Source organism: Crinia signifera, chromosome 1 (assembly GCF_055691185.1).
Source record: "Crinia signifera chromosome 1, ASM5569118v1, whole genome shotgun sequence".
Classification (NCBI taxonomy): Eukaryota; Metazoa; Chordata; class Amphibia; order Anura; family Myobatrachidae; genus Crinia; species Crinia signifera.
The window spans coordinates 252,218,158-252,241,914 of record NC_139217.1 but is presented as its reverse complement, the minus strand read 5'-3'; the positions used below and the strand labels follow the sequence as shown (position 1 = coordinate 252,241,914).

The 23,757-nt window shown below is 42.3% G+C and overlaps 1 protein-coding gene across 2 annotated transcripts in view; it reads right to left on the bottom strand.

Annotated features, from left to right (window-relative positions):
• The window catches only part of HOOK3 (hook microtubule tethering protein 3), an 87,775-nt gene that overhangs the window by 55,475 nt on the left and 8,543 nt on the right, over positions 1 to 23,757 (bottom strand). For both annotated transcript variants that reach the window (XM_083180137.1, XM_083180134.1), the window contains exons 2-4: positions 12,585 to 12,670; positions 2,944 to 3,016; positions 1,106 to 1,156 (exon numbers count right to left, since the gene is read on the bottom strand). In XM_083180137.1, coding sequence (XP_083036263.1) covers positions 1,106 to 1,156; positions 2,944 to 3,016; positions 12,585 to 12,670 — 210 coding nt within the window. The remainder of the gene's footprint in view (positions 1 to 1,105; positions 1,157 to 2,943; positions 3,017 to 12,584; positions 12,671 to 23,757) is intronic.

Here is a 23,757-nt window from a genome sequence, read left to right as displayed (position 1 = left end):
ATGATTTTGCATTATTTGGCATTAAACTGTAGTTGCCATACTCTTGACTATTCCTCTAATCTACCTAGATCATCAATCATTTATATTACTTCCCCTGGTGTGTCTACCCTGTTGCATATTGTTGTGTCATCTGCAAAAAGGCATATTTTACCCTTAATTCCATTTGCAATGTCTCCAATAAAGATATTAAAAAGCACTGGTCCAAGTACAGATCCCGGGGTACTCCACTGGTAACCTTTCCCTCATCTGACTTCACTCCATTAACTAGAACTCTATAGTCCTGTCTGGACTAGAGTTTACTAGAACTTTTCTTTCCTGCAAACAAGATCTTATCCATTCAACCATCTTAGAATCCAATTCCAAGCTTTCAAGTTTATTTAACAGTCTGCAATGTGGGACAGTGTCAAAAGCCTTACTAAAGTCTAGATAAGCTACATCTACAGCCCCACCTTGATCTATTACTTTAGTCACCCAGTCAAAAAAAAGTCAATAAGATTTGTTTGACATGATCTCCCCCCAGTAAACCCATGCTGTTTAGGATCCTGTAAGTTGCAAGCTTTGAGATACTGTACCACTCTTTGTTTTAAGAGTGTTTCCATCAACGACCCTACTACTGATGTAAGGCTCACTGGTCGGAAGTTGCTTACCTCTTCTTTGCTTCCACTTTTGTGTAGTGTGATAACATTCACTATTTTCCAGTTTTCTAGGATTACTCCAGTAGCTAAAGACTGGTTGAATCATTCTGTTAATGGTTTTAAAAGCTCCCATCATTGGATGCATCCCATCTGGCTCCATTGATTTTTCCACTTTCAGTTTTGAGAGTTCAGTTAGGACTTTTCCCTCTGTAAATGTACTTGTTTCTCCCCCATTTTTCTGAATATACTTGCTAATTAACTGTGGCCCCTTCCCATCTCATTCAGAAGTGAATACTGAGCAGAAATAATTATTAATAATTAAATAAATAATTCAACAGAAAGAAATGTTAAAAGTAGTTGTGAATACATAGAAAGTATTACATATTTTACATATTTGCCTGTAGCAGCAAGGACTGTTCTTCCCCGATATGTCACAGCATAACATTCAGGATTTATAATTTGTTATATACCTCATGATTGTAGTCCAAAATGCCTTTCAAAATCTTCTTTAGATTACTAGTCTAAAAGAAAACACAGACATGATATTTTTATTTTTAGTGTAGCATATGTAAGAGAACACAAATAAGAGCTGTACTAAAATGGTGTCTAAATGAAGACTAATATTTCCACTGAAATTAACCAAAATAATGCTATGGCTTTGAAATAATATAAAATAATTAATCTATGTACATCCTTTAAACAAGTTGTGATGCCTAAACTAAGAAATAAGGGAAAGGACCTCTGCTAAGATTTAAACATAAACCTTGTGTTAAACCTCTTGCTTGCAAGTAGCCAAGTAAAAGATTACTGCTAGGGAGGGTGAATCTCGCTCTGTAGGTCATACGTAATACTTGAAGCCTACAATGCATTATATAACCAACAAAACATGACAATAAAAGAAACTAAGGGGGAAATTTACTAAGATCGAATGGTCGTATACGTACCCATTAGATGTGAAATACATACGTTTTTCACACATCGAATAATGTATACAAATTCTATTTTTTAGAATTTCTAAAAAACACGACTTAATACACCTATCGATAGAATACGTCTCTAAATCCCCATTCATTTCAATGGTATTTACAAATTTACTATAATTTGTACTGGTGAATTTGAATTCACCAATAAATAAGAATGTCAAATAGAACATCATTTTCATTTGCATTTGACTAAAGCCTGCATGGATCAGAGACAGATCCATGCAGGTTTCTCAGAGTAAAATAAACAAATAAATAAATAAATAAATAAATAGAAAACCAGCGGGGGGTCCCCCCCATGGCTATCCCAGCCCCAGGCTCTGTGAACCGGTCCTGGTTTTAGAAATTCAGGGGGACAAAAAAATGGGATACTCACGTATTTCTAAAAACATTACCAAGCTCATGGGCCACTGCTGGTTCCCAAAATACAGGGGACAAAACAAATAGATGTCCCCCATATTTTGACAACTAGCACCAAGCCCAAAGTTCCCCGGGCCAAAGCATTAAATCCCCTGACTGATCAAGCCTGGGCTTGGACCCTGGCTGAGTGGCGAGTTCCCCCTCCCCTCCCAAAAAAGGGGTCTTCCCCTCCATAATAACCCCAGCCCGGGCTGAAGCCCGGGGCTGCCCCTGGTGCCCACAGGGCGGTGGGCACCGGGATGATGTTTTGTGTAAAAATAAGATTATAAACTATTGTGTTTTATTGTGGGCAACAAAACATGGACAGGGAGCCTAGATGTGAGCACTGCTGCCTATTAAACACTGTGTGTCGAGCTTCTGTAGAAGCAAAGGTTGCAGAGGACTCTTGATCTACCTCAGTTCTATATTCTTCAGTATATTGATACATTTCTAATCGGATCATAATAATTACTAATAAGAACTCCTACACCAGCTAGTTTGATCTAGTTTGACCCATTCCATAGAGGAAATCCTCTGACTATAAATTGTTGTTTACCAATCAAATGGTTCTGTACTATTACCCTAGATGAAGTCATGTCTGACGAAACGAATTGGGTTTTTACCATGTACACACCACATGCACAGTCTAATGCTGAGTAGCGTCTAAACGAGTGCTCAGACGCTGCCCGGCTTCTCCCGTCCTGGCAGTGCGGCTCTACGCAGCGCGATGAGGTATTCAGACAGATAAGTCTGCAGAGCAAAGAGAAACTACCAGACTTTCTTTTCTTTTTTTAAATTAATAGCTCTTCAGAAGGATTTTTCTTGAGTAGCTCACACCCCAATTAAGGTTGGCAACCACTGCATATGCAACTAATGAATCCAAAAAGGCTAAATATTGAATAGACAGGTAAAATAGAACTTAAACATACCTTCAGCCTCCAATTATCTCCCACATCTGTTTTGATCCTGTTTAACCAGTTCTCATCAAAGTATGCTGGGTCTCTGTTGAAAACATGTCACATTAAATTAAACTTTCTTCTAATCACTGGTACAGTTATGGTAAATATTCCAGAAATGAAAAATACATTTAGATGATCTTTTGTTAGCAGAATAAACACAAAATAAAATTAACAGTACATGAAGGTTAAATAAACCAAGACACTGCTCAGGTTAAGCCTTCCATATCCGAAAATCTTAGGTCTATTTATTTTTTTTATTGAGTTTTTCAAAACAAACACAAATCAAAATGAAGAATGGAAACCGAACGATCAGGATTGTTATAATGAGTGACAATCCATACAATAGGTCAGCGGTTCTCAAACTGTGGGTCCTGACCCCAAAGTGGGTTCTGACCTTCTCAGCATGAGGTCACAACTCCATGTTGCTGACCATCAGGCTGATGACTTTTATAATCTCAGTCAGTGATTCAAGGAGTCTGTTGAGTTGTCTGTTATTTTAGACTCATCACATCATTTTGTGCCTCCACAATGCTGCCATGCATGTGCTGTCTGCTGACTACGCATGTGTGGCAACCATTCTACAGTAACTTGCTGGGGTTCTGCAACTATTTTTATTGTCTGATGGGGTCCCAGAGCCAAATAGTTTGAGGACCCCTGCAATAGTTTCACATTGAGCAAAATAAGACGGTATCTGGACTGGTCATAGACAGATTAGTGGTCAACCATATGACGGTCTATGATGAGTCTGTCTATGACTTATACCATAACCAATAAGACAGCGCACATGCAGAATAATAAAAAAAATATACAGTAGTAACATATGTAACTAAAGGCCCATACACACGGGGGGTGCAGTCAATCGTGCGCGGGGGTCACCTGGTGGCTGTGGAATAATGGTGGATGGTGGGCGTGTACTGTAGCCCTGGCTGGGCGGGGGAAGTGATGTCAAGGGGGTGGTGGTGTGTAGAACACTGGTCTTTTCCCTAGGGGGGGGCGGGTTTGTGTTTAACGCTGGGCGGGAACGTCATTCACACAGGGGATGAGTGACAGATCTGGCTAAATCAACGCCAACCTGAATCTTGGCCAGAGCAGTGAGCCCGCGAGTGGCGGCGGTACGCGTCCTCCGACCTTTTCATACCCCCACTATCCACATCGGCGTGGAGTTGATTTTATAAAGTGTGGCGAGCGCAGCAAGCCCGAAGCGTGGCGAGCGGACGTGGAATACATGAAAAGTAATACGCGTCCCCTCGCCACGCTTAGGGCTTGGTGGCTCGCTGCACTATATAAAATCAACTCCACGCCGACGTGAATAGTGGGGGTATGAAAAGGTCGGAGGACGCGTACCGCTGCGCTCGCCACGCTTCGGGTTGGCGTTGATAGTGGGGGTGGCGTTGGGGGTGCTTTTAACATACTAAGCACCCATTAATGTTAAATTATCTTATAAGGGGGCACATTTAACATTGAAAACACCCATTAGGGTGCTTATACAATTTTAAATCGTATACCATTGTATAGGGCATACAATGCGATGGTATACAATTTAAAATTGTATAACATCGGCTAACATCGCATTGCATCGCATACCATCGTATGCCTTATGGTCTGCGAAGCGATGGGTGCCGTGCTAGGAAGCAAGTACCAACAATTCCAAAATACGGAATAATCCGTTATCCAAAATGCTTTTGCTCCCGAGCATTTTGGATAAGGGATATCATACATACATACATACATACATACATACATACATACATACATATAGTGTTCATTCTAGCACCTGCCATCTTTAAAAACCCAAGCAGTTCCACTACCCTACCTGGGGTGCACTGTCTGCTGTAGTGCTTCTAGCACAGTGTGGTCTGTATATCAGCAATGATATGCAAACCAGACCTGTGCTAGAAACACCACAGCAGACAGCGACACCCCAGGCAGGGAACAGGAACTGTATGCGTTTTCAAAGATAGCAGGTGCTAGAATGAACACGATACATATAAATCAGTGTTGTCAAATTCATGGCCCTCCAGCTGTTGTGGAACAACATGTCCCAATATGCCCTGCTACAGTTTTTGCGATCTATTATATAAAATCTGGCAGACCATGCTGGGACGTGTAGTTCCACAACAGCTGGAGGGTCACGAGTTTGAAACCGCTTATATACATACACGTACAATGTTGCCTCTGCATTGGGGATAACATAAGTATCATTCATAGATTTGACAATGGAGAGTTTTTTTACTGGAGAGGGTGGAATGGGTATTTTATATTCTCCTCTTCAAATTCTGCTCTCAGGGCTATAAACTGTTAAACTACCTAATTTGTTCCGCCAAGCTTTAATGGTCTGGCGGTTTGTTTATACCCTCTATGATTGGTCTGATCAAGATAGATGCACCGCAGTATGGTTTAATAATTCATATTCAGAAATGTTAACATTGTCTAAAGATAATATTTGGATCACTTTGGGGTTGGTATCTGTTGGTCAACTATACTCAGAGGAAGTGCTTAAGTCCTTTCAATAATTGAAGGAGGAGTTTGGGGTACCGAACACTACTATGTTTCGGTACTTTCAGCTAAGACATGCTGTAATGGCTCAATTTCCTCAGGATCCTCCAAGGATCTCAGATTCACCTGTTGAAGTGATGTTATTTACTATAACCCAGAAGGGGAAAATATCGCTATTTATGCAGATTTCAATGATAGATTAACCCTAGTTCAAATTACTAAATTTAGACTGAAATGGGAAACAGATCTGGGACCTCTGTCGAATGAACGATGGACTCAGGTTGTAGAGTCCCTTAAATATACTACCCCATGCATTAGATTTAGACAAGTGTTCTTTTATACCCTCCACAGAGCATACAGGACACCTATGACCCTGCAAAGGGCTGGCCTTAGAAATGACTCCTGTTGTCTTAAATGTCAAGTTAATAATGCAGGATTTTGGCATATGATAAGGGAATGTTCAATAAACTGCAATAGCTCCATTTGTATGCTTATTTGGATTAGACCTGGAAGAAACACACTCAAGATATATATAGATATAGATATAGAGATATAGATATAGTCGAAGACGTATTGCATCCACACCTCACTAGGATTTTATGTAAATCACGTATAGAAGCAAGTAGGAATATTGTGCGAATTCAAAGAGCTGCCATACTAATACACATAGACCCATACTCCACAATTACAAATAATAAAATATAGTTATATGGTTTAATATCGCTACACATAGAATTAATGGTAATACACGGTCTCCCCTGCGCAGCATGTACCAGTCAGAAGTTATGGATAATAATAGATCTTAAGTTATACATTGCCATGAGGAAGGGCTAACAAAGAGATCCAGCTGAAACCAGATGCACTGCATGACCCCTGGGCATATGATGACAAATGAACAAAGACACAGCTGCGCATCTTTACTGTACCAATCAGGCGAAGTGAAACCTGACCTCTTGGCCAATGAAGAACTTTACTGTACCCTATTGTCTGGACCCTATATATTGCTGCGCACGGGCTGGAGACGGTCTATTTGGACTGTGCTCACTGAATACAGATACTCGGTCCGAGTGGCGCCTGCGAGTTGAGAGACGGTAACTGTACTTTTGTACTATGGCTGATCTGTTTTTCCCCTTTTTCTTTAGTTATTGTTAAGTATTGTATAGCGATGTGTTTATGGTGTAATTGTTTCAAATTCAGTTAGTCAATTAGGGAATAAATACATAAGGTGAAGGACTTTGTACCCTTACTCCGAACTTATACCAAGTCTCGTGTAATTTATTCGCAATAAGCGGAAGGGTCTACAGGAATAATACCTGGTACATTGAGAGTGTGTTTAAGTACTTAATACTGTGAAGTATACCGCCATAAAGGGTATCGGAGATACGCTGATAAGGTTCACTACGTGGCGCTATGCATTGGTTCGCCCGTAGTTAGGAATAAAGGTTAAAAGTTTGAGGACACGTAAACAGCTAAACTTACTTATTGTCCATCGGTTTGGGAAATATTAGGATTTAACAATATAAATATGTTCTTTGTCTGACTATATTGACTAAAGTAATTATAGCTATGGGTTGGTTTCCCCAGATCCCCCTAATATATATATATATATATATATATATATATATATATATATATATATATATATATATATATATATATATAGACTTTGTAGGGGGGTGGACGAAGCACTCCAGACTTTGTTCAATGTCCAAAAAACGAGTTTATTTGAATCAGCAACGTTTCAATGCTATTGCATTATCATCAGGCTCCAATGCAATAGCATTGAAACGTTGCTGATTCAAATAAACTCGTTTTTTGGACATTGAACAAAGTCTGGAGTGCTTCGTCCACCCCCCTACAAAGTCTATATGATTATTGGGACCAAGGCACCCGACAAGCACCAATACCAGGAGGAAGTGCCCGGCATCACAACAAAGTATATATATATATATATATATATATATATATATATATATATATAATATATTTGGAGGCCATTAGTAATGAGGTTTATCATCCTGAGAGATTTATGTTTAAAAGCCAAGGATCTAACCATTTATTTGGAGAAACAAAACCCCTAGGATTAAGCTCATCACACTTATGAGGTCGAGAGAACAAGGAGGACTCGCCTTTCCAGATTTTAAATCGTATTATATTGCTGCCCAGCTGGCACATCTGCAGGAATGGCTTAAGGAGTCAGGCCAATCAACTGAATTAATGATAATGGTTAATACGGCCATCCGCCACTACAAGCCATCCTCATAAATAAATGCTGTAAAATATATCCCCAGATCCTTAATCAAGCCATAAAAATATGGAGATGGCTAAGCAAGGAACAAGGCTATAATGGGCTAGACCAGGGCTCGACAAACCCTGGTCGCCAGGTCGCCACGGCGACCAGAATTTCCTTCCTGGCGACTGGAGGTGATAGAACGCAGCAGCAGTATCACAGCGTCTCAGCTCCTGTCTAAGGAGTCCATACAGCCACGGATAGTAGTGTACGTCTCTCCTCCCTTCCCCCTGCAGCATATCGGAGGTCCGCGACCCCCCAGAGAGCCTCCTGAGCAGCGTTCCACTCCCCATTGCCGGGGCCTGTTCAACGGCACTTTGGCTAAACTTTACCCTTAGTCACCTCAGCGGGCTGTTCTACAGTCCCTCAGCCGGCTCACAATAAACAAGGTTAAGCGCTCCTGCACACTACCTGATGCTGATTGTCGGAAGCAGCACTGCAGCAGCTGCGTAAATTGACAGAGGGCGGGCGGATCGGGTGTGCTAAAAAGGAAACAGGTAGTGACAGACAGGGGTGGGATAGCAAAGGGGGGTCAGCTGTTTGGGGTCACGGGTTTGCTGTACTTGTGCAAAGCCTGTGTAAGAAGTATGCTGCCAGCCGCTCTGATGCATTTGCGTTAGTCACCCACTGTGTCCACATTTACAAACTGGAGCAGTCAGGCTCACAGTTCCCTGATCTGCTGCTGCGCAGTCCAGGATTATTGGAGCTCCTCAACCTTACGGCAGCCACCAATGAGCTGGGCTCTTTACAAGATAGCCCCTCCCCCTATCTCCCAACCTCCTCCCTCCTGTCATACTATTCATGGGCAGCATCCACCTTGCTTCCTCCTCCTCCCTTTTGGGAACCAGGTAAGTGCCTTGGAGGAGTGATGTGGGGAGGGGGGGGGGGGGGTTGTGTGTTATAAATGTATGTGGCATACATTTGTTAATAGGGGCTGTTTTTTGTTTTTTTAAGCGTGTGTAATAGCTGTTTGTATGTGAGATTTTGTGTGTGCGCGCACTTAAACGGCGAAAACAGTTGTCCAACGGCTTGGGAAAAATTAAACATGTTTGATTTTTTTTCCCACCTCATCATTTTAGAGTGTGTGTGTCGGGGGAATTGCCTGTCAGTGGAGATCACCAGTTAGAACCCCAAGCCCCTGCAATTAGAGCAGGAGAATCTGGTCAGCATCTCTTTTTCACCCTGCCCCCTCCCTCCCACTCTCTTGCACGGCATGAGTGAAGTTTTGGTGCACGCAGTCGATAATTTATCGTTTATCTGGCTCCTACATTTTCATCCTGGCTCCTAGATTTTGAAGAAATTTGTCGAGCCCTGGGCTAGACCCAGAAACGACCATCATCATTGACTCGAAACTAGAAAAACAGCAAGGTAGTCTAATATGGGATGGTGTCGGTATAAAAACGATTGGCCAAGTTATCGACCAAAATAGAATGAAATAATTTACTCAACCAGGAAGAATATGGTTTGTCAAAAACCATGTTCTTCCGGTACCTTCAGATAAGGAGTGCCTTTGAGGACTATACTAAAAACTTTCCTATTGATGTGAAGGACAACCCAATAAAAATCCTTATTAAAAAAATGGGCATAGGTAAAACCACCTCGAAATTGTATAAACAGATAATATCCATAACACAGACAGATCAGCTAGAAGACCTCGTGATGAAATGGGTTGGGGATATTCCGGAATTATCAAAGGGGACTGGGAAAAGGCGCTCTCAATTATTAAGATATCAACAAATTCCCTAAGAGTGCAACAAATTCAGTATAATATTATTCACCGAATTTATCTAACTCCGGTTAAAATAAGCAGGTTTTCGGGAAAAGAGGCAGATAAATGCCCAAAATGTAAAGAGGGAGGATGTAATTTTTGGCATCTCATCTGGCAATGTAACTCAGTAATATCAGAGGCATAACGATCAGTCTGGGAATTCCCCAGCAAGAAATCAACTCTACTGCCCTGATACTGGGAGTCTGGCCCAATTCGGGAATGTCCATAGAAATAAGACAGCTGGCCATTAATTTAAGTTCATTAGCCAAGGTCTGCATTGCACGGACCTGGATGGCAAAAAATGCACTGGGGATATGAGAATAAACCAACCTGGTTAAGAATACTTTCAACCACGAGAGAGAAATACACATTACAAGAAACAACATAAATAAATTCTACAAAATATGGGGTGACTGGTATCACTCAAAGTACTTTAAAGGAGCACAAAGCACATATAAAATTAATGAAATAAGTTGTTAACAAGTATATAGTATCACAAAGAAAATATAATAAAAAAAACAAAAAAAACCCACAAAACCTCAATATAAATAGGACACAAATAAAATGTATTGAAATACCACAAGTAAAATTAAAAATATCACATAAAGGTTCACTTAAAAACGAAGATAAAATTAAATTAAACTTTTTGAGTAAAAAACCACAACACGAAGTAATGGTAGGATTAGTCACGACTGGAGGGAATTAGATTGCAGTAGAAATCACAGTTCTCATATTAAATTAACCAGGCGGGAACAAGATTCGGATAAAGATAAATAATCCCCTCACATACCTGTGGAATAAATATTAAACTGATCTATGAGGTAAGGGTACGGGGGGGGGGGGGGGGCAAGGGACATACTTTATAAAGATGCAGAAATTGTTATTTTTTCTTTTTATGTGATATATGTTTGTACAATGTTAATGTAAATTGTTAAGTAAGTAATAAGTAAGTGTCGTAAATGTTCCATATAAATGTTAAATGGTACTGTATGTGTTGTTTGTATTAACAGAAAATGTCACATAAAGATAAACTTAAAAAAAAAAAAAAAAAAGCAAAGGATCTATTTCTAAATTCTCTGAAAAAATGGGATACATGGTATACCTCTACATTGGGTAGAGATTAGGAGAATTTACTAAATAATGTATCTATATGGTATTTTGATATATGGTTTAAACTTGAGGAGTATATAATATGTATGAGATTGTGGACACTGCATAAAAAAAAATAGAGGAAATATTCAGTACCAACTATATGTGAAGGAATGGAAAAACATCAAGACAGAATTACGAGTATGTATTGTAGTTTTTAGTTGTATTTATTTACTGATGTAATTGTTTTGTAGCTTTTTGTCTTGTTTTTTTTGTGGGTTTTCTTTTCTGTTTATTGTAATGTTCTTACTGTATAGATGTGAAATAATAATAGAAAAATATATGATGCCACCGAAAGCAAGGACGGCCCCAACTGGTATTAACAAGCTGGGCCAGTTGGCGGACTCCTGCTACGGTCAGCCGTGAGAGGCTGCGTCTCAGCACATTGCAGACTGGCCATGCATACTACTGGTGGTGCTGCTCCTGGGAGCATAAAGGGGATCGTGGCTAATGCTGCTCTCTCGCCACCACTGGAGCTGCACCGTGGTGTGTACAGCAGGGTGACACTTCTGTACATGACCGGGGATGTTTTTTCATTCATTCTGGGAAGTCTCAGTATTGTTACAAGTGATGAGCATCTCCTCCTGTCCCCTTCCCCACCACCTGGCAGATACCCCTACACCTTAATGTGAACTTCCTCACCCTCCCTTGTTCACCCCTCATCCCTCTCTGTGGCCTCCTCAACTCACACTACTCCCCTGGGCACTGAAACAAGGAGGGCTAAGCCAAAGGGAGAGGTGTGGTCAGGCACCGCAAAGTTTCTGGCTGGGGGGAGCAAAATTTATAGTTAGTCCACTGCCTGCTGCTGAGTGGAGTGGGTGAGAAAGGAAAGGCTGGTAAGATAAGGGGGGTTTGAATGAGGCGAGATGCTAATGGTATTGTGTGCGTTTGTGGGGAGGGCTGGAAGATTAGGGGGTAGAGAAGGCTGGCAAGAAGGGGGTGTTGGAATGTGGAGGGTGGGTGAGGCTGGCATAATAGGGGTAGAAGAATAATGTGTAATGGGCATTATGGTGTGGTATACTGGGTAATGTGCATAATCTGTGTGGTACTGTAAATTATGTTATAGCCATTACTGTGTGTGGCATTATGTGTAATAGGCATTACGAATTAGGTGTGTGACAATGTGCAATGGGCATAAATGCTGGTGCAGTATGCAATTTTTTTATATTTGATTTTTGTTTGTTTGTTTCTAATGTAAGATGTGCCCTTCCGATTGAAAAACATGCTGTACTCGGTGGCTAGCACCCTGCCCTAAAAAAATCATAAAGTGAACACTACATGAAACATAAATGCATTTTGGGTTTAGACATGGGTCCATCTGCAAGACATCTCATGGTATGCAAACATTCTAACATACAGTAAAATCCCTAACCCCAAATTATTCTGGTCCCAAGCATTTCAGATATGGGACACTTTAAGGGGGTAATCAATGTTGGGTCACGACTGTCGGGCTGGCTTTACATAGAGCTCATCTGCTATTAATACCACTAACACTGGGCTTGCTGTTTTGTGCGGCTTTCAGCTCAAAGTCGCCCAGTGTGTATGGGCCTTAAGCGTGCTTTAGAGTGAATTCCCCACTGTCTGTTGAATATATGTACAAAAAAAACAAACCAGTAACAATTGCTTTTGGTCTAGAAGGCTTTTGTCACTCTACAATGATTTATGCTGCTAAACTGGCCACTAAACCTATTTAATTATTGGGTTACGGAATAAATGGTAGACAAATGTCTAGGTCGACACCTTGAAATGGTTGACTGACAAAATAACGACACAAGCTAATTAACGGCACATATTCCCACAATCATTAACATGTGTTGACAATTAGTATTCGACCTAGCCATTCTCTACCCAGTGACCGCATACCAAAGTGCTGATATATACATATATTAATTTTAGAGAACTACTTACATTTTCTGAAGGACCGTGGCCATTGCCACACCACTTGTAAGGTCATCTACTGTTTTGCATGGTGCATCTATATGAAAGGTCTGTATCTGCAGAAGAAACAAAAGCAAGTCAATTCATTGAAAGGAACTTCGCTACATTTCTGAACTGAAGTTAAAGCAGTATTATTATGTTATTTAACAGGGGAAGTCATAATGCAAGGGCAGAACACATGCTAAGGTGTTTGCACTGTTCAGCAGACTTGTCAGTTAAAACTAAAAAATGGGTTCTACATAAAGACTAGGACACAAACACAATACACTTTACAACTTTAATATGTTTATAAACCGTTCTAACTAAATGTACAAATATACAGATTATACATATGGAAAATGTATTAGGTGTAAGGTTGTAAATATAATTGTATATGTACAGCTTAGGGGTGTATTCAATGTGGCCAGCGAGGGGGTTAAACCGTGGGGATTGCCAAAAACAACCCCCGAACCGGCCGCTCACAGCATTCAATGTTCCGGGGAAATCCTTGCTGTCAGAGGACAGCGAGGATTCCCCTAAACAGCAAGGCTCGTGGCTAATGCAGGGAGCCCGCTGCATTTAGCCGCAAACCTCACTGTTTTAGAGGCCACTGTTTCCCCCTCGCTCCAAAAACCTAGCGAGGAGGAAACGGCATGTGCAGGGGGGTCAGTTGAACACTGACCCTGCGAGCTGTGACAGTGAGCAGGCAGCACTGCTGATTTGACTAGATCGCTGTGTCTGTAGGGCACCCAGACATGACGATGCATGGTCCCGCGTGCCGCCATCGCCTGACTAAATTTATACTGCACCATCTGTGCTCTCTAAACTAAGCTTAACTAGATCGCTCAGCACACTACTACCGGTGTGTAGGCCCCATTGATTGCAACAAAATGAGGTTAGAACCCACAAAAAAGACAGATGTTTAATTAGATATATTTCGATTGTGGATAAAGTTCAGCTGGTATCTTATAAGTGATAAAAGTAGTAATACACTCTCTTCCCCGCCTCCAAAATCTCAGTGGCTTCTTCAGTCTGAAAATTTGTTGTGCATATCATATAGTGTGTAACAATGTGACCCCCCGTTTTCTCTACATGCAGTCAAATTTTGTTTATGGCCATGCTGGAATGTGTAGTTCAACAACAGCAGGAGTGTCGAGGTTAGCCTGACATTTACCCAGCTTAACACTACACGTTCAACAACTGCTATACATTACACAATATTGTGTCTGCTGCACATGTTTATACATCACTGTTGCGTGTGTCTTAAGGTGGCCATACACTACTTCTCGCAGTAGTATAGAGCCAGCCAATCCCCCTTGATGCACTGCATGAAGTCCTTCATGCGCTCTTATTCCCCACTGCCAGGAGGAGAACTGCGTCGGAGGTTGGACGTGCAGCAGGTCTGACCGCTGACTCCGATGCGCATGAGATGTCTAACATCTGATTTTCCACCTTTTACCCTATTTCTTGGCCCGATCTGTCCGAATCGGTTAAAAGTGGGCAAATCGGATTATTGAAATCCTTTTAGAGAAATCCTCAACTGCTGCTAATACTTAGCTACCAATGCAGAATTAACATTAATGTGTCTGCTGCGTAAGTTCATTAACTGCTGATTTCTGGAGTATTTTGTCAGCTGATATGTAATATTAACTATTCAAGGTAAAATAAACAAAATGTTACTGTTGCAAGAACTTTTGGATGGCTGCAAGTTACATAAAATGCCAATGGGCATCGAGCAACAATTAAATTGGCCCATTGGTGTTTTATAAATTAAGGTATATAATAGGATGGCAATCAGAAAAAAAATCATTTATAAGAAAAGGGTAAGTAATGACACATTAATGTTGTATAGTTAGTCATGGTGACAGCTCTGCAGTGCATACACAAATTAGATATAAATAGTACAAGCAAACTGGAACGTTGCTTGAAATGAAAGTTCTGTGGTCACCTCTGTCGCTAATCCTGCCCCACACACAGGAGCTGAGGAAAACCACTAATTACCTCACCCAAAGAGGCTGCCGAGTATGGGTCAATGTTCTCACTTCATATTACTTCTTTTATTTAATCCAAGAACTGAATCAAGGAAACAAAATAGTATCCCAATAATCTTTGGTGTATGATAACGTATTGTTAAAGACAAAGGAGAAATTATACATTTTGCAAAGTGCTGTCCAGCTCATCTAGAACACTCATGATCAGGAGTACAACGCTTGCTGCATAAAGCAAACTCCTATTTTCATGGAAGTATGAGGGGATGTGACGGCGCTAGATTACTTATACATAATAACTTCGAGATAATGGAAACCAGGGTACTCTTTACCTAGCACGGCGCCCACAATTTTGATCGTGGGCATCGCAGGTAAAAAATCGCGGGCATCGCGGACATTGAATGCACTAAAAAATCGGGTGCGATGCGACCGACGCGATGCCCGCGATTTCCCATAGGGAACAATGTTAAATGTCTCAAATGACCCGATTTTCCTGTTCAATGCCTCAATTGACACGATTTTTCCATAGGAAACAATGTTAAATGGCCCACAGAGGCCAAATAGCCACCGTGAAGTGTGAAATGGCCCCCACAATTGTTAACGCCACCCCGGGCATCGCGTCGGTCGCATCGCACCCGATTTTTTAGTGCATTCAATGCCCGCGATGGGCGCCCTTCTAGGTAAAGAGTACCGAAACCAGTTCTGAAAGTATTTGCTGCCTTGTTATCTTAGAAACTTGGTACTGCATAAACAACTGTTTCCTTGTGGAAATGTAACCTCATTATTTCAATGTTCATTTCATGAAGCAGAATTACTTGGATCTAACAACTACAGTACATCACAAATTTATAGTCTGACTTCATGTACTCTGGGCCCGATTCAGATCTGATCGCAGGGCAATCAGTTAGCCCCCACCCTGCCTGGGTGATGGCCCACTCCTGTGCACGGCTGTGAAGGAGAAATCTGATCACCATCTAATGCAGGGCTGGGCAATAGCGGCCCTCCAGCTGTTGATGAACTACAGCATCCTGGGATGTGTAGTTCATCAACAGCTGTAGGGCCACTATTGCCCAGCCCTGATCTAATGGACCCCCCCCCCAGCGTCACATAAGTCAATATCCGCTGATATAGTCAGTGGCCCTACCTTCCAACAGCTGGCCCACCTTCTGCATTTTTTTGTTGTCCGGGGGCACTCCCAGAAATTATCAAGCGTACAGCTTGTGATCACAGGCTGGCTGCGGCCGCAAGGAGGACTCGGGCATGTGCACTGTGTGCATGCTCGGTCCTCCAAAAATCACCAGGGCTGCTAATTTGCAGCCCTGCGATCAGGGCTGAATCAGCCCCTGTGTACAATGTTCTTACTTACAAAATTATAAAGGAGCTGACTTAAAACTCACAACGGATTTCACTTATTCCAATCAAAACAACATTGTTGACATCCTGTTTGGCAATGCTGAATATAATAGTCATAGAATTGGCACCACTGACCTTTATAAAAAATAAACAAACACTCACAATTTCCGCTACCCTCGAGTTGAAAGTAATAACAGTATTTGGTCTCCAGTATTCTTTCTTGGTTAAAATGACCTTAGTTTTTTAAATGGCATTAATGAAATTGACACCATAGACCAGCATTTCCCAAACTTTTGGATTCAATGCTCCCTATAGAATCATAATTCTGGGTCCTATTCTGGATCACTCGTAGTGATTTGAATTTGAACCCCACCCAATGGTTGGGGTTTGTGCATGTGCAAACCCCCGACTGCGAACAGCCGCGGTGAGTTACACAGTCACCGGGCCGTTCGCAGTGGGAGGGTGGGACAAGGGAAGATGTGTGCTGTGGCAGCGCTCCACCATATAAATGCCCAGCATTTCATGGGCGTCCCATGGGTATGCAGGTGGGAAAATGCCACCCCGGGGGCGGGCAGCAGCCACCCAGTCTTTATCCTGGCACCCGCAAATAAAAGTCAGTTCAGATTGACTTTTATTTGCGATGGCAGGAGAAATCTTTAGATGGTCGGCAACCATCGAATGAATTCTCTTGCAGCGGCACGTTGCAAGGGGTAACGGTGGCCTCTTGCAGCCCCTGTTTACAGATGTCTGCCCAGTTTTTCATTGAGATTAAGATCCTGACTCTTATTAATTTTTGATTGGGATTGCCAAAAGGGGGAGCCCACACATCAGCAATTAATTGTGACAATCCTGAGATCTGGAGAGGATTGCCACAATTAATTTTAGATGTGTGGGCTCCCCCTTTTGGCAATCTCAATCAAAAATTAATAATAAATAAATTGCTGAATCAGATTTTTAAACATGCTTAATAATCTGGTATTATCTGCGGATCTTTTTTATATGTGTGGGCATTCCCAGTTCGTCTTCTTCATCTCTTTACATTATGAACAGCTGAAAGGACAATCGATTGGGCAATTTCCAGATATGAAGATGCAATCTTTAGATGGAAAAATCTGCCGATCACTGAAATAAATCTGTAATGTGTGGGCAAGTCAAATAGATTGTAGAATCCATTTATCTGGCCAAAAAAAAAAATCACTGGATCTGGAAATCCATTCATTGTGATTGCTGATGTATGGGGCCCATTAGAATGCCCACACATACAAAAATGAAACTCCAATAAAACCAGATTTTTAAACATGTTTAAAAATCTGATTCAGCAATCGATTAGCGATCCCTATTAATTGTTGATTGGGATTGCCAAAAAGGGGGAGCCCACACATTAAAGAGTAATTGTGATAATCATCTCCAGAACGGAGGGTTGTCACAATTAATTGCTGATGTATGGGGCCCATTACTCTGGGGCTGTAATAGAAACAGACGGTTTGGAGCTGGAGCTTAAGTGAAACGACTCCACTCCAAATGCCTTTCTGTCAAAAAAGTCATGATCAAAAAAGTAACAGGATTTTATACTATGAGCCGTACGCATGCGCATCCCATTGATTATTGCCCAGCTTGTGAATTTGCAGTCATGCGATCAGGACTGAATAACCCCCATTGTCAAGAGGTCCAGTTGTTGTTCAGACCAAACCTCAGAATAGCTAAAGGCCTCCATACATCTATACCTCATTTCCCTGACCGTAACCACTAATCGGCAGGCATGGGTATGTTTGGAAATTGTGGAAATTCTTCATTTTAATCATTCCCGATTTACTGATGTTGAATGTTCAAAAAAATCTTGATTCCTAACTGAAAACATTATAATATTCCAAATTGCCTAAACTGTCAGTCAGAGAATCTGGGCATTGTGGCAGTATGTCGCTGATGTCCTCAAGACATGAGAAGATTAACTTTGGCCATATAATGATTAGGTCAGTGTTTTGTTTATCTCAAAAACTGCTGCAAAAAAAGTCCAGCACCATGTCATAGACCATCCTGGGCATGTTTTTCATTTTGTTGTTGGAAAATCCATGACCTTCAGTGGACATGCAACTTTCTGACACATAGCTCAACACTGACCATCAATCTCCAACTTTCATACACGGGCCCTTATTCTGATCGGTGCGGCCGGATCCGAATATGCGGCCAGCACCGTGCGTCCTAAACCACGCCTTCCATACGGATCGCCAACTCCGTCCGTACGCGGTAAGAAGCTGTCCGAACGGACCGCACGTGTATTTCTCAGGAATACACCTCCTCCATCTCCGGGAACCTTCCCCATCATTCGATGGTCGCAGACCATCGAATGCAGGACCGAGTGGCCAGGCAGCTCCCGCAACCTCAGACCACACGGGCATTTCTCCGTGCAAAAGCAGGGATCTGGGCGGGCAGCTGACATCCGGCAATGTCATATGTCCGCCCCCTACACGTGCGTCACGGCCGCATTACCATACGTACGCCCAGCGTTTGCATGGGAACGCCCATGAAACGCGGGGCGTATGCATATGTTAATGAGCCCAAACAGCCCTTCACGCCCCTCTCCACCCCCTGTTCGTAGTGTACACATTTCATGCGGAATGTGGCCGTGCGTCCCGCTCGCACATGCGCAGAGATGCCTCTGCACATGCGCAGACACAAAACATCGGCGGCACGAACGCACTCGGATATTACCGCACCAACCAGAATAAGGGCCACAGTGTCACGGCACCAGCGGCAGTACAGCAACCCCTGTATCAATTAACCTCTATGGCTGACTGGTGTTAGGATGAGAGATTCAGAAAGTGAGAGATTTGGGAAGAAATCTCCAGTTTTTTTTAAAACGGCGATTATTTACACTGCAAAATCAAACTGGTATTCCAGTTTAAATGATTTCCACTTTAAAAAACTTGGAGATTTCTTACCAAGTCTCTCACTTTCTGAATCTCTCATACTATTACATTTCACCCACTCTATCTAATAACCCGCTACCAACCTAAATTACTGCCTGCGGCGGACACACTGGGCTTCCCGGCAGATGGACTGCATACAATACATCAGCTGTAACAAAGTTTTTTCTCACACCCATGTCCAGCGAAGTTTGCTACAGTGTCACGGCCTTCCTGATAACATTATCGATGACCAAAACCAGAATATTAAGGTTACTGTATATTGATTTGTAGCCCTGAGAAATTTCATGCTTTGCTACAATCTTCTTCCTAAACTCCACAGACAATTCTCTGGCTTTCTGTCCTCCCTGCTCATCGTGGTACACATACACAGTTACATAAAAGAGAAGTCAAATTCTTTACCTGTAAGACGTTGAATCAATAGTTTTCATATTACCGACACCTGCAACGCTCCACAGTAAAGGAGATCTGCCTGCTTGAAATCTCATCATTTCAAACTATTTTTAACCCTTTGAGTGCCAGGTGAATTTGTCAAAAATGGTGTAAAAAAATTGTCAAGCAAAAAAAAAAAAATGTATTCATCAAAATGATCTGTAAGGTTTACCTTATATTGGAAATATAACCTTTTTTGGTACTTCTTTACTTTCACGGCGCCACTAGATTAGGACAGATAGAAAATCGCGGTCATCGCGGGCATTGAATGCACTAAAAAATCGGGTGCGACGCGATGCCCGCGATTTCCCATAGGGACCAATGTTAAATTTCTCAATGGACACGATTTTCTGTTCAATGCCTCAATTGACACGATTTTTCCATAGGAAACAATGTTAAATGGCCCACAGAGGCCAAATAGGCACCCTCAAGTTGTTAACGCCACCCCACGATCAACGTCAACCCGAAGCGTGGCAAGCGCAGCGAGCCCGCGAGGGGCGGCGGTACGCGTCCTCCGACCTTTTCATGCCCTACTATCCACTAGGGCGTGGAGTGAGAATAGAATAGTGTGGCGAGCGCAGCGAGCCACCGAGCCCGAAGCGTGGCGAGCGCAGCGAGCCCCGTGAGGGGACGCGGATACCTGTGAAGCCCGCGAAGGGACGCGTTTACCTGTGAAGGTATCCGCTGCGCTCGCCACGCTTCGGGCTCGGTGGCTCGCTGCGCTCGCCACACTATTCTATTCTCACTCCACGCCCTAGTGGATAGTAGGGCATGAAAAGGTCGGAGGACGCGTACCGCCGCCGCTCGCCACGCTTCGGGTTGACGTTGATCGTGGGGTGGCGTTAACAATTGTGGGGGCCATTTCACACTTGAGGGTGCCTATTTGGCCTCTGTGGGCCATTTAACATTGTTTCCTATGGAAAAATCGTGTCAATTGAGGCATTGAACAGAAAATCGTGTCCATTGAGAAATTTAACATTGGTCCCTATGGGAAATCGCGGGCATCGCGTCGCACCCGATTTTTTAGTGCATTCAATGCCCGCGATGACCGCGATTTCTAGTGGCGCCGTGAAAGTAAAGAAGTACCCCTTTTTTTTTTTTTTTTTTTTTTTTTACACATTATTTATTTGAATTTATATAACAAATGTGAGTGACGCTGGCATTTTTAGCAGATATGTTGCACATCTCTCACAAAGCTGTTGGCACTCAAATCCGACAAACAGACTTTTGTATAGATACATAAACAACACCAGCAGAAATGATATTATACTGCAGAATTAGCAATGCATATCTCAATGTAAAAAAATGTTTTTTTTCCATTGTAATTTGTTTCCAGGCTCCAAACAACTGCACATTATCTCAATGTTATTTTTAACGGACCCATGGGCCGAAATTTAATGAGATGCGATTTTTAGGACTTTTCCAAAATCCGTTTTAAATCGCACGTTATTGCATTTTTTTAAATCACATTTTTTTCACCTGAATTCGACTAAAGTGATGAAAATTCACTGCAAAACAATGCGATATGGTGAGATTTTTGGTCATGAAAATCTGCGGTTTTCTGTCATGAAAACAAGCGCATTTTTGGACGTGCAATTTTATGGGGGGGAAAAAACGGCGTGGGGTCCCCCCCCCCCCCCTGAGCATAACCAGCTTCGGGCTCAAAGAGCCGGTCCTGGTTTCATAAAATGACGGGACAAGGAATAGGGGGGCCCTGGATTTTATAAAACCAGCACCAGGCTCAAGGACTGGTCCGGGTCTTCCTGGACCTAGAAGGTAAACCCCTCCTCCCCCTAGCAACGCAGCCGGACGTTCTTCTGGCTGGAGGGATGAGGAGGAGGCGCGGGGATAGCTTGCTTAGGCTTCCCGGCTGAGGGGAGGAGGAGGCGCCCTGGGAGGTTACGGAAACCCCCTCCCCCGCACACCACATCACAGTTATCGCGGGGGGGCCTCCGTCACCGCACTGCGATGCTAGCCGCATATGTTCATACATATGCGCTAGCATCGCTGCGGCCGGAAAGCGATGTATATTAATACATCCTGCCCTAACTCTTGACTGCTTTGGAATGATAAGTCACTTGTAGTAGCCTATCACATTTGATCCATTTTTAGTGAAAGGGGCAGTGGAGTTAGGGTTGTGTAGACTCCAACGTGCACAAATAGTAAGTATGTTTTTTAATAAGATAATGGAGGGGAAATATCTAATATAGGGGGAGATTCTCTAAACTAAAAATGCGGTAAAAACCTCGTTATTGGGGTTTTTACTGCATTTTGGGATGCTCTAAAGATCCCCCGCCGGGTTACCGTGACCTATGGGCCTATAGGCTTCTAACACGCCCCACCCCCCCTCACCCGTGTCTGGGCAGCACAGGGCTGTGCTGGCCGGACCTGTGACCTTCTCCACCCTGCACTGTAATCCTCTTCCGGGTGCAGGGAGGAGGAGAGCCAGCCCCCCGCAGCAGCAGCACAAGCCGGGTGAGGAAGGGAGGGAGGGGGTAGCCGCCGGGAATCACCGGCTCACTGCAGAGGACAGCTCTTAACGCAAGAGCTGTCCTTTGCCATAATTATCGCATATGCAATAATTATGTCAACGATGGGTGGCGGAGGGGCCTGCGGATGTTAGAACATCCCGCCCATAATCTGATAGATATTCTTATCTCTGCACTAAGTAATTGGATAGCTAAGGTGGAAACCATCCTTAAACTTGCATACATCTATTTTCTTCTGTACTCTATTTAGTAGCGTGGGGGGGGGGGACGGGGACAGTAATGGACACCATAATGTGACATTCAGAAGTCTTCTTGTTCATAAAATAATGTCAACAGGAGTAACTCCTGGCTAATTGGGGATTGCCCAGCGCTGTTATACAAGTTGTTTTGTTTTTTTCTATATAGCTGCATGTATTTAGAAAATAGTCCTGCACTATAACACATTGAAGAGCTGAGTTATGAATCCACCCTGAAGAACAAGGTGCTGAATCACAACTTCCTGTATCCACTTGGCAGAAGAGAAATGGCAAAATGTAAAAAAGTATTATGAAGAAAACATACAGTGAAACAATATGAAAAAGAATCGCACTACTCAGATAAAGTTTGTTGACAGCATATTATATACTAGTAAGCCCGCTCAAAGCAAAAGCTTCGAAAGCTAGTCTGCTACCTTCTGTGTTTGTGCATGTGTGAGAAAGATATAGTTTCACTCTTTCATGGACACAGATAGATAGATAGATAGATAGATACACACACACACACACACACACACACACACACACACCACTTTACAGAGAATATTTATCATGCGCATCAGTCCCTGTCCTATTAAAGTTAGAGTGAATACACTAATATAGTGTTCCCTCGAAAACTGGATGTGGGCAGGGCGCATAAGTTGCTGAACTTTTGCGCTGCACGGCCAGACGAGGAAGCAGCATGGCCAGCACTGATGTCACTACTGGGTTGATCCGGCCCAAACCATCGTTTTACTGATGGGGGAGTACCCTGCACCTTCGGAGGTGCTCAGCTTACTTTAATGGGAATAGATGCTGTGCGCATGACTAGCCTTGTATGAACACTACCCTAATACATGGACAATATATATATATATATATATATATATATATATATATATATATATATATATATATATATATATATATATATATATATATATATATATATATATATATATATATATATATATATATACATATATACACACACACACACACACACACACACACACACATACCCATTTTCCCAGGAGCAATTTAACCAGAGCCGAATTTCCCATTAGGCAACTGCCTAGGGGCGGCACTTGGATGCCTGTGATAGTACTGTCAGCCCAAAATGTACCAATTCCATTTTAAATAGAGTATAAATGGATAGCACATGCAGACACTGCCCTTGTAAACTGTCCTACTTAGTAAATATGTATTCATAATAAAAGAATATGTCACAATTAGTGGCTTTTTTGATAAATCCATTATATTGGCTATTATCAAATAAGGGCTTATAAGTAATAAAAAAAAATACAATTAGGAGAGGGGGGGGGAGGGGGGAAACATTATTGTTGTGCCTAGGGGTGCCCTCATCCCTAAATCCACCCCTGCATTTAACCTACCAGTATGTGTTTTGGAATGTGGGTGAAAGCCATGCAAACATTGATACAATGATGTAAGACACGGTGCTATCCAGTATACCTACCTAATGTCCCAATATCATGTCTATCAAAGAGCATGGGGAGGGGGTTTGGATGCCTTAAACAGGTGATTTTTTTTTGTTTTGGTAATGTTGGCATGGACAGGATTAAAAACAGAAAGAGGGGTAGTTCACGTACACTAGCATTGCTGCAAGATAATTTTGTTACATGGCATAAACAAATGAAATGGTGTTCCAAGGACTAAATCACTTAGATAAGCATTTAGATATGGACAATTTAAAAAGAATAAGGATTTACATTTTGCCAACTTGA